Source organism: Lontra canadensis, unplaced genomic scaffold (genome assembly GCF_010015895.1).
Source record: "Lontra canadensis isolate GAN:19392208 unplaced genomic scaffold, GSC_riverotter_1.0 scaffold96, whole genome shotgun sequence".
Classification (NCBI taxonomy): Eukaryota; Metazoa; Chordata; class Mammalia; order Carnivora; family Mustelidae; genus Lontra; species Lontra canadensis.
This window is the reverse complement of record NW_022631090.1, coordinates 4,145,914-4,160,774: the sequence shown is the minus strand read 5'-3', so window position 1 is coordinate 4,160,774 and position 14,861 is coordinate 4,145,914. Positions and strand designations below refer to the sequence as shown.

Below are 14,861 nucleotides of genomic sequence, written 5' to 3'. Positions count from 1 at the left end.
CAGATTTAAAAGGCCATAGAATCAAGCATGTCAATGTGCATTTCACTAGGCAGATGCCCAACAACATACTCCATGATTTGTCTATTTAGAAGGGACTTTGATTTCAAGGGACCTAACTAATTTGTTCAAGGTCTGGTACCTATTAGGGCAAAAGGCATATGTATCCTTGGCTTATTCCCCAGTCATGCTTTGAGGATACTGAGGAATGATAAGATGATATTAGGATAAGGGCATATCAGTCTTGGCCAACAGTAGGCCCCAGTCATCCCATTTTTTAATCTTTGTCTCCCTCCCCTTTGCCTGGCCAGAGTCTCAGGTTTTAGCTTGCTGTGGAATCAATTTCTTCTTTGGCTGTCTTCTAGGTTGTAACTCACCAGTTTGAGCTGTCTGCTTCTGAATTACAATCTAAATGAGACTTGCAGCTTTCCTATGGCTAGGTCCCATTTTCCTATGTTAAATTCCTGACAACCAATGATTCTTAAGAGCTGTCTATCCTTTGACAGGCAATATTTTTTTGGTGATTAAAAAGAAACCCTGTTACTGTTCTATAATTATTTTAGTTGCAGTTGTCCCAACTGCCCCCTCCTCTCAGGCATAGGTTTGCCCTCAAAGTAGGAGGAGTGTCAACAAACCATCAATAAACCTTGCTGTTCCATAGTGGTTTACGGAAAAAGAAGGGAATGCTCCCAGCTCTTCCTGAAATACATTCAAAACAATATTGACTGAGTGTTAGCAAAGTATGCTTGCTTCTCTGGCGCTCAGGAAGTTTATGTCTGACTTTAATTCCAAATGAGCACGCGCCATCAAACCCAGACATTCCAATCCACAACACAGGTTCCAGTGGTTGGAGGAGCTAGAAGCACTTTGGCCCTTAGTTGCTGTTTTTTAGTTGCTAGAGATTCCCTTTTGCTTAACTCCCTTCTCTAGACATATAAACTAACCAGAATTTCCTTAGCTCTATAGTAAAAGAAATAACGAACATTTGTGTAGTGTTTTAAGTGTGCGGAAAGTGAGACTAAGAAGCCTCACAGTGAAGACAACAGGGCTGATTTTAGATTGCCTTCTCTCTGGCCACACAGGTAATTCACTCCTGATCATGAGTAGTCAGACTGATAGCTTTATCATCACCAATATGTGCTATGTACTCAGCAGCTAGCACATTTTATTTTTTTTTAAAGATTTTATTTATTTATTTGAGAGAGAATGAGTGAGAGAGAGCATGAGAGAGGAGAAGGTCAGAGGGAGAAGCAGACTCCCCAAGGAGCTGGGAGCCTGATGCGGGACTTGATCCTGGAAGTCCGGGATCATGACCTGAGCTGAAGGCAGTCGCTCAACCCACTGAGCCACCCAGGCGCCCGCTAGCACATTTTAAAGATAAACTCCACATTTTCGGAGAAATAAAACTGAAAAAGAAATGGTGTATCATGAATGTACCTGCTGAGCTAATGCCATTTCTTTTTTTATAGTGTTCCTGGACTAGTAAGCCAGAAAATGCCATAGAGTGCACCAGGATTTCAACAAGGCTTTGACAGAGTAATATTGATAAAGATATAGATATAGATACAGATATCAATATATAGATATATCTATATTAGACGAAATGAAGAAATGTGGATAGAGTAAGAGTGTGTTCTTTTTCGGTTAGACAGCCATGTTCAAAGAGGGCTGATGAAGAATTGTTTTCCAGCTTAGACGGGGTTCTAGAAAGTGCTTGCCACAGAGCTTTGTTTCTGGTTCAGTCCTTGGTGGGAGAAGCTGATATCATTTGTTCTTAAAGCTCCATAAGTGATTCCAATGCACAACCAAGGAGTAGACCCACTGTTACAAGGTCAGTGGCTCACATAATACACTACTGGTTTGAGCATTCAGATGTTTCTTATTAATACCAGGAACTGTCTTCCAAATAGCCAGTGCTTGCTACCATTTCGTCGATGCTTAAAGCAAGGGCTGGAAGACAACCCTGAATGTTCATTTCAAGTAGGGTGAAGGTTTGGAAAAGTACACATAGAAAAGGGATCCACCCACATCCAGTAGGGACTTCAACTGGATGTCACTGAGATATTTTACAAATGTCAGATTCCATCAAAACCCATTGACAAGAACAGCCCAATTACCTGTGAATACAAAGTTCATAAAGAGACACTCTTTTGGTGCTGAAAAAAACAAATCAAAGATTTGTTTTATCTAGATGATTGTTCCTCTTTACTTAGAATCAGGTCATTATAATCACAGGTTTTAGAGTACATATCTCCAATCGACAAAAAAAGTTGGGAAGATGAGCAGAATGCTAACACTGATTTGTATATCCACAGGGGACTTTTGATTTTAACCCTGATCACTTTTGCAAACAGAAAGAACAAGGCACTTTATTATTGGAGACCACACTAAAAATGTCCATGGGTCACAGAACAACATGTTCAAGGCCAATTATGTTGAATGCAAAGACTTCAGGCAGTGGGGAACGGTAAGAAGCTTGTCTCCTTTCTGTCTCTGGAAGGGTACCAACCTCATAACATCAGGACAGTTAATAACTCTATGACCTTTAAAAGGCATTTTATGAGCAAATTAGGTCAATTAACACTGAACAATTTACATTAAAAAATATCCCAACCGCTTTGTAACTAGGGGGGAAGTAGCTAATTCCTTGCATCAGTGATATGTTAACTGGCAACATTCACAAAGGGCTTGCTCTGTTTCAACAGACACAACAAAGACACATGCAAAAAACCCAAATGAAAGGTGAATAGCCTTCAAACATATAGCCCGTCTTCACCTTTAACCTGTTCCGTTCAGTGTTATCTGTTCATTGTAATTTTACGGGACTCTGCAGAGCCCTCTGCTCTTTGCAGTGATCAGAGTGTAGCCAGAGTGAAGGGGAAGTTTTTGCAGAAGTGGGGAGTCCAGTCTCCCTTTATGAATGTGTAAAAAGCACTCTATGGATCATTTCTCACCTTCCTATTGGTATAATCTCTCTCTGCACACACAAACACGCACAACACATATACACGTATTTCCTACAATGAGCTAGACAGTGTGCTAAGTGATTTACATGTATTATTGTATTTAATTTTCATACTAACTCTGCAAGACAGGTATTATCCTCATTTTATACAAAAGAAACAGGTTTATAAAAGTTTTAAGTGACTTGCTGAAAGTCCCTACAAGAGCTTGTAGGCTGTGAAGCCGGGACACGCCAGATCTACCTGACTACAGGGGCGGAATTTTTTCACGACAACATGCTACCCTCTATTCTACCCACGCTGTCTTCCTTCCACTTAATTCCTTCTTTCCTCCTCAAAGCCCAAAGGGGTGGATGGGTGGATGGTAGTATTGGAAGGATTTCGGAGAAAGAAGGACTAACCTACCTCTCTTTTATACCTCTCCCAAAACTCTGCAATTTTCCAATCCTCCACACATAGCCTGGCCATTAGGATCCAAGAAAATACAGGCTCCTTACGAGCTCCCGTTAGATCTTTTTCTCTCCAACCCCTCTATGGTTTCGGTGACTACATTTTTTAAATCCCAAATAAAGGCATACGGCCTGAGTTGCTGTGTTGTCTTTAAGCGAACACGAGGGCAACATATCTGAAATCAAAACTAAGAAAGTACTTGTGGTGCCTAGCAGAGAGTGAGAGGGCTGGCTCAATACGGACCTGTTGATTGATTGAGTCATTGGAGGCTGATCACACACGGAGAGTAATGAGCAAAGTTAGTCCAAGTCCTTATCAGTGGAATTCAACAGGGTGGTCTTTCTGACAGGTCTTTTTGTTACAGCCTAATGTAGGCTTCCTGAACCTGGTGGCTTGTTGTCTGCAAGTACTTGTTTAGCTACAAGGCTGTGTGTTCTAAGAGACAAGCTGTTCATTATGAGTTCTAATCCTAGGCTAGAAGATGCCTATAAAGATTAAAACTTGTTTCCTTTTTTTCTAACAATTAATGGCCCCGCTAAAGAGTGATCAATTGTAATTGGGGAACTGAAGAAGGTAATAAATGCATTACTGAGACCAGTTGCTTTACAGCGCCATTTATTTAATCCTCAAAGTTTGCAGGTTGTAAATTACTCATTAGAAGACAGAAAGCAAAATAGCTATAATCCGTTTAGTGCCTCCAAACTCTGAAGACTTAGAGGAGGAAATCCGTGGAAACAAGAGGCCTGATGTGTTCTTTCACTGCTATTCCTTAATGGGCAAAGGTGGTTAAACAATAAGGATAAGCCCCAGTAATTATCCTGATGCACTTGGTCCATAGGTCAGGGGTGGGCTTGATTAAATTCATGGAGGGCTGACCCACAAACGGTGGGAAAATGCCCCTTCTCTTCCACTCAGCCCTGCAAGCAGCTAATCAATCCGCACATCTCACTTCCAGATTGTTTCATGAGACCATAGCAATAGCACAGAGCATTCATTAGGGCATTCACTCCTATCTGTTGTTTCCTAATCAGTACAGGGACGAGGACAAGAGGCCGAATGCCGGAGAGGACTTAGGAGATGGTGAGGGGAGGCTGTCCCCCACTGTATACACGGGGGGCTGCAGCTCCCAATTACAAAAGGTTCAACTATGAAAACATCCAGATAGTGAGTGTGTAGGTTGCATGACATATACAGAAAGCCACATACATTTGGCGTGAATATGGATTTTATAAGCTGACTGTGCAAAGACTTCACCATTTACCAAGGCCAATTCTTTTTATACTGAGGGGGAAACTCAGTTTTAGACTCAGTGGTAAGGATGCAAATAAAATGCGAGAAGCCATCAGCACTGGCATGCTATGTGTGTTCTGAGTGTCAAATGTGAACCTGTGCATATTTCCTTTTTCGGTAATGGAATGCCCTTTAAATACGCAACACAGCTTCTGGCTCACCCTTAGGCAATGCACAACAGGAGAGCTCCTGGCTCACTCCTGTGCTGAACAAGCATCTCTTCCATACCCCTTGGCCTTTTACTCTCATGATCCATGGCTCATCTCTGAATAAAGATGGTGGGCTTAGGCTCTGAAATGGAGCTTCTCTTTTGGCGAGGTAACCTGACTACATAAGGATAAAACCTCTGTTTCCACAGGAGCTAACCTGAGTTCCCCAACGCCAACTATTTCCATTCATTTTCTACCAGACAGCCTAATTACGTTTGCAACTCCGCCATGCTGGCGCTGTGTCTATCTCGCGCTCCATTCAATACCCAGCTGCTGCTGCTCAATAAATCATTACTGACAATGAGACAAAATCTAATTTAAAAATTATAAGTGTTCTGGAAATGCATTTATTCACTTTGTTAAAGTGATTATAAAGCAAGTGTTTCCTAGATAGATCATTTAAGCATGGCATATGATAAAAATACTTTTCTTCCCACATCTAGTTATGCTTTTTTTTAACAGCAGAAAACTGTAGTAAAGAATTTTAAAGACCCCTGTCATTAGAAATACTGATCTACAAGCACTTGGAAAGCTGCTGGGACACTATAGAAGATATTGAGAATAACTCGGAATAATTTTGAGAATCATAACTTGGAGCTTCTATGTCACTTATCCCAGGAAAGAGCCCATTCTGGCCCCTTTTGGTAGAGACAAGAAATGACACTTTGCCCTCTTCCGAGGGAGGACATACATGAGTTTTCTCCTGACTTACCCTGAGTGGATTTTCATTAAGGTAAGGGGGTTCACCTTCCACCATTTCAATTGCCATAATCCCTAGAGACCAGATATCAACTTTCGGACCATAAGCTTTTCGAGTTACAACCTCAGGTGCCATCCAGTATGGAGTTCCCACCATAGTGCTCCGTTTACTTTGTTCAGGGGTGATCTGGGCACAGAACCCAAAATCAGCTGCGGAAGAAAAGTCAGTTACAATCAATTCAATTTCTTCTTATTTTTTTCATAATAGGTCACTTTCACAAATGGCCATACCTTCTTCTGTTCGACACAGAGTTTCCATAACCCCCTAGCTCCTATCCATTACTACCAGATCCCTCCAGTGGCCCTGATTTTAAAAGGGTCTGAGATAACTGATTAACGTGATGTCATTTTTACTAGTCCTCAGTCTGGTTCCCTCCCCATTACTGTCCCCTCCAACTTACAGGATCTTTCAGTTTTCTAGTTGGGTATTTGTCATTTAGCAGATGGAAGACCCGAGAAATTCTGAATGTTAAACCCTCAGAATCTGGCCATGATCTACAGGAACATGGTGTTAGAAAAAAATTTCTTTACTTCAAATGGGGCTCTAAATGCTTTCAAACCAATCACATTCAATAGCCACTTTCTTCTCAGACAGGAAACAAGCAGAAATCCCCTGATACTCTTTCAAATACCATCTGAACAAAAATACCTACTCAATTTAACAGAGCCATCCATCCCAAGAAGAATATTGTCACTCTTTATGTCTCTGTGGATCACTTGGTTTGAGTGTAAAAAGTCCAGCGCTTGGAGGCACTATTAAATCAGAAAAGCAAGTTCTAATTATATCACAAAGAATTTAAAACCAGGTAAGTTTCATTTTTTAGATAAACATGGGGCAAAGGTATAATTTTACATTGTCAAGTGAAATAGATTACTGTTGTCTTACCAGTTTGAAATCACGTTCCCATTTACATCAATGCTATAAGTTAGCATTACACATTATAAAAGCTCCCAAGTCAGACTAGGACATGAAGAGTGGGGATGTGATAAATAGCAGTAAATCCTTAATACAGCCAGACTAGCCAGTTAAGAATCATACTTTGACCTAGTCATCTGGAGGGTGTGGATTCGGCTTGGTCCTACATAGGCACAGTAAGACTCTGCCTCCACAGGATTTGATTCAGGAGGCCGGAAGGGGGACCCAGGAATCTGCATGGAAAACGAGGGCCCCAAGCTACCTCTGATGGACATCCATGGTTGGGAACCACCTCTAGGTTATGAAGTAGCTATAGTCAGTTGTTGGGAAGTGGCTTCGCATCATGCAACATGGAAACTACAGGCTCAGGGTGGAAGGGTCTCCCATATATTAAAAGTTTGATTCATTGCATGAATAGAAAATACTTAAGTTTGGTGGATACATCTACATGCTGGGGCTGGAGGAAATGGGGACCAGAGGAGAGCAAGGCAGGAAGAAATTTAAGTGAACAACTGAAAATAAAGAACAAAGACTAGCGGCAGTTATTTGGTTTTGTCTTCCTATCACTTCCTGGTTTTCAAGTTTCAGTGGGTCAGAGTTCCTACTTGTGTCTGCAGACAGCCTCACCACAATGAATGGGGTAGATGGTCAGGCCCAAGATGAGATTCCAAAAAGGAGTGTGTTTTTAAGTACTGAGAAAATTATAGTAAAATGTCCTCAGTTTTGCATGAAACTAGGGATATGACACTGTTATTGGATGAGAGGCAGACACTCAGACCCACTGGAGGGTTTTGGGAGACATCCAGATTGTAACGAGAAAGCAACTACTGTCTGGGCTGAGGGAGAATCTTGCTTGAATTGCCTTCTCGAAAATGATAGGGTTGGAATGGTTTATATTTTACAAGGCTCCCATTGTATATGCAGGACAAAGTGATTATCATGTAAAAATCCTCCCAAATCAGGAAGAACTTCCATGCCGCCATTACTGTTTCTCAGGCTCACTGAAACTACAGCATGCAGGCTTAGATGCGACACTTTGTAAATGGCGTAATAGAGCTCAAAAGATCCAGAGCAAAGGGACTAAAATACACAACAGGCTGGGAAGAGAGGGGAAGGAAAGTGCTATTAGGAAAGGATCTGAATTGAAGTTAGGCTCACCATTTTCTTTCCTTTTTTTTTTTTTTCATAGAAAAGATGTGCTATTGTTACTTTGGTGTTAAACACATTCTGGATAATCAGAGATAAAGAACTGCCAGTTCTGGTGATCTCATCAGCTAGAAATGCTCTATTTTCTTACCTCTCTGCAGACAGCGGCTATCTGGCCTTCATCCATACAGGTCTCTGTGACCACATCAGTCAGAGAGCCACCAGCCAAGTACTCCATGACTACCCATAGTTCATCACCCACTAAGTAGCTACAAGAAGAGAAGAAAAAGACATTGACTCAGGCCTAAGGAAGTGGGGACTTGTCTATATTCCCATTAAGAAGGTAGTTTGCAGGTCGTGTCTGCATTTGGTCATATTCTATAATGGGAGGAAAATATCAATGACTGGGATAAGAGGAAACTTCCCTTAGCATTACAAGAGAATATGCAGGAAAATCAAAGGATCATCAGATCTCACTGTGTGCCATGGAAGAAGGAAATGAACCAGAAGTCCTCTGATGACTGACTACTCGCAGTCATTCCACTGTAAAAGCTACTTTCATTGAACAGGATCAGTGACTAGCCATTTTGGTAACTTGAGCCATTGTGTTGATGTCTTGGACTGAACTGGACCATGGCACAGAGATATATAAAAGATATTTATTCATATCCAGCATTATTTTTGATTCTACTGAATTATTTTCGAGCAGTATTGGAATCAAAGAGACTCATGTTTGCAAAGGATTTGCTGTGCTGAGGTCTCAGTCCTATTAGAAGTTAGTAGCAATGTGCCCATTTTCTTTAGGTAGTTTTTGAGAGAACACACAACAAGTGATCAAACATGGGGAGGAAGGTCATCAAAGTCTGACCACTAGACCAATTCGAAACATCTGCAACCACTTGAAGGCACATTAGCAGCCAGGCTCAGCAAGAGAGGAATTACAGTGAACAGAATGACCCCAATGATTCCATCCTGCCCTAAGTTCCAAACATCAGTATGAAGCAAGACTTTGAATTCAGTGGCGCTCCAACTGTAATGCCCGTTGAGAGTCATCTGGGAAGCCTATTAAAAATGAACATTCACAGGCTCTACCTCATTAGGAAAGAAAGCATCTGAGAAATCTACATTTTTTTCCTTTTGCAAAGGCAATTTTTACAAAATTAAAAAAGCAGAGTCGAGTCACTTTACTGCAGATAGCCCATAAGGGGCATTTTATGAAGCTCAGGTTTCGGCTGTAAAATTTGATTCCTTTTTTTTTTTTCCTCCCTCTTCCCCCTCTTTCTCTGGTCCACCTGGCACAAAACACAGAAAGCAAGATTTTAAGCTCACTGAGGTTGGAGACCTCATCTTATTTCCTTTATATCCCCCCAGAGTACACAGCACAGTGGTGCTAAGCAAACACTTACTGAAATTGAATGAAACACGATGTTAACCACAAGCAAAGAGTTAGAGCTGTCTTTAAACGCCTATTTATAACCCGCTGCTAATACCACTGATGAAAGAGACATTAATTACCTGGTCCAAGAGAAAGGCTTGAGATTAAAGTCTCAATTCCCTAGACCTCACTGTCAGCTAATCACAAAGCATCCATTAAAGTGGGGCCGCTGCAGCCAGCCCTCTTCACTCAGACACCCAGAGATGGCACTCCCTCCAAACACTTGGTGAAATGTTTAAAACACCGCAGCTCTCCCCTGTACGCAAGAGTCTATTTCCTGCCAATGTGGAGTCACGATCCTTGAAAGGAAATTACACACACTGCTCACGCTTAGAAGCAGGACCATAAAGCGTGTCTTCCAATGTTTGATGGGTGGGCAAAGTTCAGCAATAGATGTGAGGCTCCCTATTCCATAGCACTTGAGAAGTATTTGTAGAAGGGTTGCTACATGACTAGATCCTAAACAAAATACTTGGCCAAGCAAATGACATCGCATTAAGAAAACCGGTACGTAATGAGAGAAAACACTTACCTATCTAAATAATTAACAATATTGGGGTTCTTATTTTCCCTCATGACCAGAATTTCATTAATAATTAATTCCTTTTTGGGCTGCTGTTGAAGGTTCATCTGCTTTATGGCCACCTGAAGGATGATTGAAATGCAAGAATGAGTTACAGTCATTACACATACACAGCCATTGTTTTGGGGGGGAGGGAGTTGGTTTTGGGTTTATTTATTTATTTATTTTTTGGCTTGGGATTTTTGTTTTGTTTTTTGTTTTTTGTACACAGGGTAAGGCATAAATATTCTTTATCTTCCTAGGCTCTTTCTTAGCACCGCAAACTCATGCTCTTTTCTTTGGTCAGTCAGGAGCAAATCACCCACTTCAGAAACTTTGGACACTGATGAAATCGAGTCCCACGTCAACCCAGTGCCACCCATTCTGTCAGGACAGAAGAAGAGATGTGATCGTTATGAATGAAAGGACAGTAAAAATCAGAGTTGAATGTGAGCACTCACCTCTTGTCCAGTGGCAATGTCCAGCGCTGTGTACACTGTACCTGATGCCCTGCGAAGGTGAAAGTTATCGAATGAATAAGCAATCCAAATGTTAGCTGTATATTTTATTTGAAATAACATGTAATTATTTCTAGGAGAGGGAAATCGGCAAGCTTAAGATACAAGGATGAAATAACAAAGGAACAATCCCTTTCTGTGGTACTTCCACCTGAGATAGCTTCAGGGTATCCCTTTTGGTGGGCTAGGAACTCCAGTCAGACCTTCTGCAGCAATGAACTGAGCAAAATAGCCTGGATGCTGCAACAACTGCAGTCCTCTGAATAAACTGAAGTACTGTTTAGGAAAGAATGTATCATCCCTAGGTGGCTCAGTCAGTGAAGTGTCTGCCTTCAGCTCAAGTCATGATCCCAGGGTCCGGGGATCAAGCCCCACATCAGGCTCCCGACTTAGTGGGGAGTCTGCCTCTGCCTTTTTCTCTATGTACTCCCTCTTAAATAAATAAATAAATAATCTTAAAAAAAAGAATATTTTCACCTAACAAATCAATCACACTTGGTGCTGTATTTACCTACTGCTGTCACTGCACAGAGCAATGAACAACATGGCTTTACTGGTTTTTTTCCCCCTGTTTTTCTAAACTTTTCAGCAGCTTCCAGTCCACAATCCTTTAAAAATCTATCATTCCTTAGGCCTTGGAAGGACTCACGCTTCATTCTAACCTCAATTATATGGGTCCTTTGTTGTGCAAATAGCAATTGTCTGGTGAGGCTGAAGTCACAGTAAGGTTCTGTGAAACACACAGGTACTCCAAACCACCTCCCCACCTCCATCCCCAAGCAAAAGGAAAGGTCTCGTCAATTCTATTGTGGTGAATAAAGGTATAAGGATGGAGATGAGTCCTTATGATTCACCAGACATTATAGTGCTCCAATATTGCTATTCAAAATTTCTAGAAACAGTGTGCAGCGTTGGTGGTATAGTGGTAAGCATAGCTGCCTTCCACAATTTCTAGAAACAACTTCTATTGTTTCTCCTTTGCTCTCCATTTATCTCTTGCTACTTTGTTATCTGGGTCCAGGAATTCTTTTCTTTCTTTTGTTTGTTTAATGATTTATTTGCCTATTTATTTGGGGGGTGGGCAGAGGGAGAGAGAGAATCTCAAGCAGACTCCGCACTGAGCACAGAGCCTGACATGGGGCTCGATCCCATGACCCTGAGATCGTGACCTGATCTGAAATCAAGAGTTGAATGCTTAATTGACTGAACCAATCAGGAGCCCCTTGAATTCTTTTCTTACGTCAGCCATTTCTTTGCCATTCTTCTCCCTCCTTCTTGGATGAAGCAAAATATTTCTCACAAGCTTAGGAGGTTTACATTACCTGCTCCAAAGGAACAAAATGAGTGGGGCGGTATGAGGAATATTTGACTATTAAAAGAGATCTGAGTTCTAATATTTGTCCTAACATCAACAAGTTGTGTGATCTTGGGCTAGTCACTTCCCCTCTCTGGGTTTCAGTCCCCTCAACTCGGAAAATAGTGATCACAATAACAGTAAAATGTATTTAAGTCTGTTAGACACTGCACTGAGAACTTCATATAAATCACCTTATGTAATCCTTACCATATTTCTATAAGGCAACTGCTACTACCCCACATTACCTATGAAGAAACTGAGGCTCAGAGAGATTAAGTGACCTGCCTTCGGTTAAACAGTTTACAATCTAAGTCTGTCTGACTCTCTGACCGGTAAAATACAGCACATGGGCCACTTTATTTCTAAAGTTCTTTATTTTATAATTTAAAAAAAAGGCTTTTTCCATAAGCTCCACACCCAACATGGGGCTTGAGATCAAGCTGAGATCAAAAGTCCCATGCTCCACCAACTGAGCCAGTCAGGCACCCCGATTTCTAAGGTTCTTTAAGTCCATGATGTACAAGCTATAAATTCCACTGCTTTCTTTGTTCTGGATAGGTATTTAAATATCCATTGGAACTAGACTAAAAAAAATCGCCCTCACTCCATAGGTGCCTCTTAAAGCAAGGCTTGCAAGTTTCAGAAATTCCTCAGGGTTGAAGCTTATGTTAATTCAGCTTCCCAATTTTGTACGTTTGAGACTTGGGGCTCAGAGCACGTGGTTGTGGCTCATTAAGTATTTGCTGAATGAACAAATTAATAAAAGTCTTTTCAAGCAAACATGCGATTGCAATAAAACCTTTCCTTTCTGTGAAGGAAATGTGTCATCTTCTACTTAAATCAACATAAAAACACTTCCTGCTTGGGATAAGCTCTCAGACATTCCTGATTGGTCCTTTTGAACTCAGGATCTCCTGGGCTCAAAGGAACAGATAACTGGACCCCACGTGTGCTTCAGCTTCAACTGTCTAACTGGGCAGAGTTAGATTCTTAACTGCTTTAACTTTGTGTATTCTTATATATGTAGGCTACTCATACATTTCCGCCAGCTGCTGAAAAAGAGACAGTATCTGCAAAATGAGATAATAGCATCTACCCCATGGGACCCCAGAGAATCAAATGGCACAATCTGTAGCATTTAGCCCTGGGCCCAGATCTGAGCTGAGAATCGACATGGGAAATGCTATTATCATTTGTTGCTGCTGCTGTTACTGGTTTCTTGGTAGAGAATGCCTAATTTACTAGGTGTTAGTTGGTCCTTCCCAATCTCCCAGTCAAACATCCTTGATTGTGTCTGTACCTCTTTTCAAAAAGGCCAAAAGCCAAAGGGGTCACCTTTTAGAGGTTCCACATCCTCTTCTTTCCCCTAGTGGTTTTGCTTTTTTCTTTCAGTTTGGAATGCCTTTACTGAAAAAGACCGTATATAAAAACCCTCCATATAAAATGGCAGCTGCTCCAGTTAAAGCTAGGGAGGTAGGCCCCAAATTCCTGCTTCGGTGGCCTCCCCCTTAATCATCCCCCGCCCCATCTCCAACCACCAATCCCATTTCCACTGTCCCAGGGGCTAAAATTGTGATTGACTTGGAGTGCAGAGGGGATTAGTGTTTAACATCTCCAGAGATTTACCTTTCGAATCCTTGGGTTTATGGCCCCCAACATCCCTCAGCATTTCATTGTCTTGAACTGCTAGAGTCCTAACCCTGGAATCCCAATATCCTGGGTTTTGTGACATTCTGTGGTATAGAATTGCCACAAATCCCTACTCCACAAAGGTTTAAAGTCCCTGAAATTCTAGTAGAACATCAGTTATTAACTCAAAAATTAGCTTTTCTCCTCACTCTCCCTTCCCCTGCCTTATCATATATATGTAACTGTCTAGCGGGAGCCATTTTCCCCTTCTTCAACTCTTATTCCCAGCCTTAAAATGGTGATATCATCCTCTACTCACCGCCCCCATCCCAACCAAACAGGTTAGGCACTTGGAATTCACCACTCTGACCAACAAGGTATTGGTTGGTCTAACTTCTAGCCTTCACACAATCCTCAGCTCAAATGCACAAACTTGGGGACTAACCTGCAGAGCACACTGTCTCCAACTTTATCTTTGCAACTCAAATGTTTTTCCACACCACAGCTCTGAATCCTTCTCATATTCTAACAATTTAAGATAACTGTCAATGCCTGTCCTTCTCTTATTCATTTACCAAAGCACTCTTTGCCCACTAATAGGTTATATGAACAGTAGTCCTCACCCCCAACTCCTCAAACCTTCCAGGGTTAAAATCCCATGAGTTCCTAGTTGTGTGACCCTGGGTAAGTAATTTTACCTCTCTGTGGCTCAGGAATAAAGGATTAAATGCATACAGTGGTTAAAGACAGGTCTGGTATACACATCGCCAATACACATTGGCAATAACAACCATCATCATCATCATCCACAGACTATAATTTGAGAGGTTAATGCATATATTAGAGAACAGTCACCCTTAATAATAACTTATATAACCGTAACTATTATTGGGTTGACTGTTCCCTAATATATGCACTAAGCTCCCAAAGTATAGTCTGTGGCTCACTAGGAATCTCTTTTAAGCATCTGGAAGTTTCCAACATACTTGATTTCTAAATTCTTAAGAGATGTTTTACATTTACCTAAGGCAGAGCTAATTAAAATACCACATACATTTCTTTTTAGCCAGAATGATACCAACTTTTGATTACATGGCATAGCTCACTGATCAGAAGCTCCAAGTAGTGGTTAAACACTCTTTGCTTCACTGAGTTTGAGAAATAAGCTATTATTTATATTAATAAATATAGCTTAATAGTTGTAATTATTCATAACCCAGAATTCATAAAGACAAATAATTGAAAAGATCCTTGGTGGTGAAGCTGGGAAACCCTCTCCTTGTAATGAGTGAAACACAGTGGTGTCTACTTCTAAAGAAATGATCTTTGAGCCAACAACATGTCACATTGATTCCCCCAAAACTGGGCCTTGTGACTGCCTGGGATATGTCAAAGGATCTTAATGACTATCTTTACAAAATTAATCAATCACTTGAATTAAAAAATCAGTATCATGCAGCACTTTAGGATGTAAGGATGGCAGGAATCAAACTCAAAACTGTGAAAGTTAAAACTCTCAATTCTCTAGTAGATTGGGCTGGTGTGTTAAAATGGTCAATGTTGTCGATTTGATTTTTATGCCACTTAATTATATTGATCTCTATTATCTCTCCATTCCAGTTCTATTGAA

The 14,861-nt window shown here is 41.0% G+C and overlaps 1 protein-coding gene across 12 annotated transcripts in view; it reads right to left on the bottom strand.

Moving 5' to 3' along the window:
- Positions 1 to 14,861, bottom strand: part of PAK3 (p21 (RAC1) activated kinase 3) — a 240,398-nt gene that overhangs the window by 14,854 nt on the left and 210,683 nt on the right. For all 12 annotated transcript variants that reach the window (XM_032837026.1, XM_032837029.1, XM_032837031.1 and 9 more), the window contains 5 exons: positions 10,189 to 10,237; positions 9,698 to 9,810; positions 7,882 to 7,999; positions 6,322 to 6,421; positions 5,622 to 5,818 (listed from right to left, as the gene is read on the bottom strand). In XM_032837026.1, coding sequence (XP_032692917.1) covers positions 5,622 to 5,818; positions 6,322 to 6,421; positions 7,882 to 7,999; positions 9,698 to 9,810; positions 10,189 to 10,237 — 577 coding nt within the window. The remainder of the gene's footprint in view (positions 1 to 5,621; positions 5,819 to 6,321; positions 6,422 to 7,881; positions 8,000 to 9,697; positions 9,811 to 10,188; positions 10,238 to 14,861) is intronic.